Source organism: Myotis davidii, unplaced genomic scaffold (assembly GCF_000327345.1).
Source record: "Myotis davidii unplaced genomic scaffold, ASM32734v1 scaffold13, whole genome shotgun sequence".
Taxonomy (NCBI): Eukaryota; Metazoa; Chordata; class Mammalia; order Chiroptera; family Vespertilionidae; genus Myotis; species Myotis davidii.
Genome location: NW_006286243.1, coordinates 2127151 through 2132967, shown reverse-complemented (window position 1 = coordinate 2132967; position 5817 = coordinate 2127151). Strand labels below are relative to the sequence as shown.

General features: G+C 35.4%; 1 protein-coding gene across 1 annotated transcript in view; it reads left to right on the top strand.

Moving 5' to 3' along the window:
• FGD6 (FYVE, RhoGEF and PH domain containing 6) overlaps positions 1-3641 on the top strand; it is a 132861-nt gene extending 129220 nt beyond the window's left edge. Inside the window, 2 exon segments of the mRNA XM_015559945.1 lie at positions 674-822; positions 2948-3641. Coding sequence (XP_015415431.1) covers positions 674-822; positions 2948-2984 — 186 coding nt within the window. The 3' untranslated portion in view covers positions 2985-3641.
• The last annotated feature ends 2176 nt before the right edge of the window (positions 3642-5817 follow it).

Here is a 5817-nt window from a genome sequence, read left to right as displayed (position 1 = left end):
GAAAAACAATGCATGTGAACATATTGAAAACTGTCTATCTAGCACAGTATCTGGCTCTTGGAAAGGGAGGGGGTGTGGCTCAGTAAATATTGTTGAATAAATGAAAACTGGGTAAGTTGCTAGAGTTATTATTGTTTTATATATGTGTACTAGAGGCCCGATGCACGAGATTTGTGCACTGGTGCGCGGGTCCCCTAAGCCCAGCCTATGCCCTCTTGCAGTCTGGGACCCCTCAGGGGATGTCCGCCTGTTGGCGTAGGCCTGATCCCTGGGGATATTGGGCCTAAGCTAGCAGGCAGACATCCCTCTCACAGTCTGGGGCTCTTGCAGTCCGGGACCCCTGCTCCTTACCTGCAGTGCAGGTGAGTGAGGCACCTGCCACCGCTGCTGCGCTTGCTAGCCAGTCAGCCAGCCAGCTATGATCCTGGCTTCTGGCTGAGCAGCGCTTCCCCTGTGGGAGTGCACTGACCACCAGGGCAGCTCCTGCGTGGAGCATCTTCCCCCTGGTGGTCAGTGCACATCATAGCGACCAGTCTTTCCGCTGTTCAGTCAATTTTTATTAAATAGAATATGAAATGAAATGAGAGCCATATATATATATAGCAAGAGTTCGCAAATCTGAATTTTGTTTAAATTTTTAAAACCCATCACCCTCGATGTCTTTTTAATTTAGGATGTGGCAGCTATGGAGAGTCAACCTTTATTAGGATTCACTGTCACTCAAGTCAAAGATGAGAATTCAGAGTCTAGAGTATTTCAATTGCTGCATAAAAACATGGTATTTTATGTATTCAAAGCAGATGATGCTCACTCAGCTCAAAAGTAAGTAATTTAGACATATTTTCCTTTTATGCATGGAAGTGTGAGCTATTGTAAGGTAACCTACTTCAGGGACAACTAAGAATTTAAGTCAGGATCCAAATAAGAAATGTTTAAGATATTATTCAAACTCTTTAGCATTGTTTCTAAAGACAGGCTAGAGTACCTGAATATTTTCAGGAGACAGAGGGAGAAAGAAAATAGGTAGTTCTGTCCAAAATATTTGTGTATGCATGACCTCTGAGGAAGCAGCATGATGCTGCTCTGCTGAGAGGAAGGGATGCTGAGGTATTTGACCTCTCCTTCTGTGAGGGTAAGAATCTACTCTTGGAACATTCCAGGATTTGACAGTCCAATGATTCCATTGTGCTGGGGAACTGCAGGAGTTTAAACAGCTGCTTGCTAACTTCTTTGGGGGAAAGGTCAAACACATTAAGAGGCTCCCATGCTGTTCCCAGTGACTGAGTAGAAGGAATTAGATATCATTTAAAAAAATTTTTTTGAGATAGATATCATTTTAGATAGCAAAGACAGAGAGTCTCTTCAGAATTCCAAGAATATTTAGATGCCATGAGGTTGCTTGATATAGAGAAGTATATCTCGTGAAATCAAGGCCCTTTCTGAACAAACAGTTCACCCCTTTCATTTGTTTTTTATTTTGGTCTCACAAAAGACACATTTTTGTTTCCACTAAAAGATACTAATCTTTTCTGAATAGACTCAAAAAGTGCATGCTGTAAGTAAACAAGGCTTTTCATTTTTAAGGCAGTAAGAATTAATGTACCAGGATTACATATGTTCCTGGAAATTAATCAGGTACAGTGTTACAAATACTCCCTCCCCCCATCCTAACCCCCGCCAATGTTAGGATATGTAGCCGTATGTAGCTGCTCCTCCAAATGATTCCTTTTGTGTACTGAAGAATGTTTTAAAATTATGTCATTTAGCTATTTTTTTTCTTGAAAAATTTCTTAGTAATAGTAATTGCCCCAATATTCTGTTAGATATTTCTCATCATTTTCATTTATATTCATTACCAAACTGATAATTATTGCTTTTGAATGTATATCTTTTGCTCATGTTTTTAAATTGATAACGAAATCACTTTATCAATTTGGGGGATGGAAGTAGAAGAAGATGTAGGAGGGTAAATGGTGATGAGGAAAAAAAATAAAGAAAAAATAATTTAAAAAAAAAAGAAATCACTTCAAGACAGAATTGAACGTAGTTAGGTGATGAGAACCAGCTTACTTGTAATTTAGAATTAATACAGGCTAAAATATGAGTTTCTCTTTGAGGGTATTAATATCAAATGGGTTGCGTTTTTGCATATTACAGAATAGTAAAGTATGTTAACTTCAGTGGAAACTTTTTGCTTTTTAAAAAGCCTTTGTTATGGTATAAGATATGCCATTTGCATTTAAAATTTAAAATTTTGAAAATTCTATCCTTGAAATTTGAGCTAAACCTGTCATATACTGCTTTACTATTTAAACTGAGTGATTTAAAATGTCCCTAATAAGTTCAGAAGCGGTTACACTACTAGGGAGGCACAAAGACACTACCTCCAAGTGTCTGAATAATTGCCACTAGTGTATTGTCAAAACTTTGAGACTAAAGGATTTTGAAAAGTTCTGTGAAACTGTGAAATACTTTTCTATTGCATACAAATTTTTGATCAGACTAGATGTTAGATTCCCTTTCATTGAAAATTTTAGAGCAGGTCTAGAGTAGACTATGGATGCTTAAGGAATCTCTGGTTAAGGGAGAAGGAGACAGGGGCAGAGCTTATGTTTCTAAAAGCAGAAAGGGGGTTGAAATAAAGTCCTTTAAAGATATAGCTACTTCCAAAACCAATTAAATAGGGTCACCAGGACTTCATAGAACTTTCACATGAAATGGGTCCTTCCTCATGCCTCGTAGAAATAAGAGATGCACTTCTTAGTCCAAATTTTTGGCCAAATTATCAAATAAAGGATACTTCCATACTTACAGAATTCTAGTTTGCTATAGGAAAGATCTTAAATACATTGTTAGGGTAACAGATTCATAGGCACAGCTATTATCGGTGTTAACACATATCGGATAATTGCATTTTATGAATCTAACCAATTTCTCTTATTAATAGGTGGATAGAAGCATTTCAGGAAGGCACAATATTATAGCAGTATTGGCCTCATCTCTTCTGTGATTTCAAAAGGGTAGAATTTCATCAGAATGGAGTAAATACAGTATAAAAATTTAATACAAATGAACACTGCCAAGATAAATGTAACCAAAGTCTTCATCAAATATAAAAAATTATTTTGTTAGGTATAAGATAATTTTTTTAAATGTTTGTTTTTTCCATGTATGTTATTTATTAAAATTTTGATGTTTACTTAAGTCAGAATTACTTCTGAAATTCACACTGAATTCTAAAGTACCTTTTCTTTAGAAGTTAGAAAATGTATCTTAATACTGTATGCTGTATTAACTGTTTGTGACATAGTCCACACTGTTTTCTCAATGTGTTTTACAGTGTTACATTGTAATAATGTTCTCACTAGTGGTAAGTCTTTGTAAATGAAAAAACACACATCAAGGAGCAAGTTTCATGCAATGTTTGATTTAGAAATTATGATTAGAAAACTGCTTATGACAAAAAATGTGTATCTTTAAATCAGTAAACTAAGATGAATTTTTATCTTTAATGGGAAAACACATGGCCAACTTCTACCTCAGTAACTGTGAAATGAAATTCTAGTAAATTTTCCCAAGCATTTCTACTATGATGTACCTCTTTTGGCATGAGATAATGTTACATCATAAAGGAATTATAGCAGAGGGGAAGAGTCTGGATTTTTATTTAACCGAATATACGTAGGAAATAAGATGTTTTCATTTGCAGAGGAACACAAATAATTAACTCTATAGACTTTACATTAATTCAATCTAAACTTTTTTTAAAGCTACCAGTTCTACACAAATATAAGTGTATTTTTTAATGTAAAATATGGCAAGCATTATATTACATAATGTCCCTTGTTACTGTAAGTGTTCTGAGCCCAAGTCAATAGTGGTATTTGTATCTAAAAAGAATGTTACATTTCCTTTGTACTTTTAAAAATGAACTGGAATTATCATATCAGAAAAGCACAAATTTTAAGCCAGTATTAATTGAAATTGTATAGTATTCTTTTTTTAAAAAAAGTTTTTTACTACCAGTTTGTGTTAGGTCCTCCCTCGTAAATTTTTAAAAAGTCCGTTATTTCTTTAACCAACTATCAGTGCACCTCATTAGAAAAGATTTATATTCATATTTCTGGTGCACTTATTAACATAGGAATTACTTTGTAAATAAAACTGATTTGCAGAAGAAAAATAAACACTGATTAAAGCCATTCCTGATGTTCATAGGAAGATTTATTGACTGAGCTTAAGTTATATGTAAATTATCCTAAAAGGCAAAATTATTCATTGAATATTTCATTAGCCAACACAAGAATTTTCCTTTCTTTTGCATAAGGGATTTCCTGATTCACTGTGATATTTATGATTGCCAAGAGAATTCAAGTGCCTTTCTGAGGCCTTTAGAATGTTTTTTTGTTGCAGCACCAGAGTCCCTGTTAAATGTAGAGTTGGCTGTCCTTTTTTTCTGGCTATTGCTTGCTGTGGAATCATTTTAAATGTTGTTTCCATCTCACACACAATCCTCACATGCTACCTCTCCTGTCCTGCTATTATGGGTAAACTAATAGTCTTTGCAGCTCATTAATTTTAATCAAGATAGCATGAATTGGGCTTCCATGTTAAAAATCCCTGCACTTTTTAGTATAACCTTTTTGGAGACCAAGGTTATACCTTATAAAGTATTTCCTTCTGCATCATTGGGCTTAGCACTTCACAAAACAGTAAGTTATTTAGAGTTCTCCCCCCTCCTCTTACGCTCTCAACCTTCTGACTACAGGTTTGGTTTAAACCTCAGAATCTTAGAAAATATCAGGCAGGCTATTCTATCTTTCAACAGTTGGCTGAATCAAGAACCAGTTATAAATCTAAATAGAAGAAACATTGCACAGACTTCTAGTGATTCTTCTAATTACACGTGAAACTCATGTATGATTATACTAGCTATTGGCTTAGCCCCATGGAGGGTTTTGCAAAATATAAAATACAGCCTCTTGAGGAAGCTACCAGATTACAACCCCCAACCCCATAAAGATGTCTTAAATGTGGAATAGTTATACATTCCCTTTTCCCCTTATCAATCCTCATAACTTACTAAAGCTGATCAATTATTTATTAAACTGGCTAATTCAATGTCAACCGAAAAACCCAATTATATACGTTTTGTTGTAAAGCTACTTTAAAAATATCTCTTGATAGCTAACATTTTAGGGGGGTGGGAACGATACATTGGGTACATCCTATAAATGAGGAGAAAGTATAAATAGTACCTAGATCCCAAGAACACTGTATTTATTATACTGATACGTGTGCTTCCATCAAATCTTTTCAAGTAACTCCTTTTATTCATGAGGAGGAGAAAGAAGAGCAGTTATAAAGTTAAGCCAAAGGGATTCTGAAGTAACTTAGACAAGAGATGGCAGTTTAAACCAGGGGATGGTTGCATTCTTAGGGTGTGTCCCCAGCCAGTGGCATCTGTAAATGTAGAGGACCCACCAGAGTCCTAGGAAAATGAGAATGGTTATTTTTGGGATCATCCCACATTTTGGGACCTCTCTGCAACCTTTACCCGCCCCCCCCACCCCGTTCCCTAATGTATCTAGTGTGCTAGAGTCCTTTGCCGAAGACACTTAATTCTTTCCTCAATCAAATGCTTGATTCTTTGTGTATGTAATAGCATTTCTTAAAAATGAGGTCATCAGAGCAACCTTTGTTTAATATAAAGATGTGATGAAACAAGTGAAGAAGACAACTTTAAAGTGTAGTTTTGTTAGCCAAATGTGTATTTTATATTTGATTGGTAGAATATATCCAGAGAAATAGGGAAAG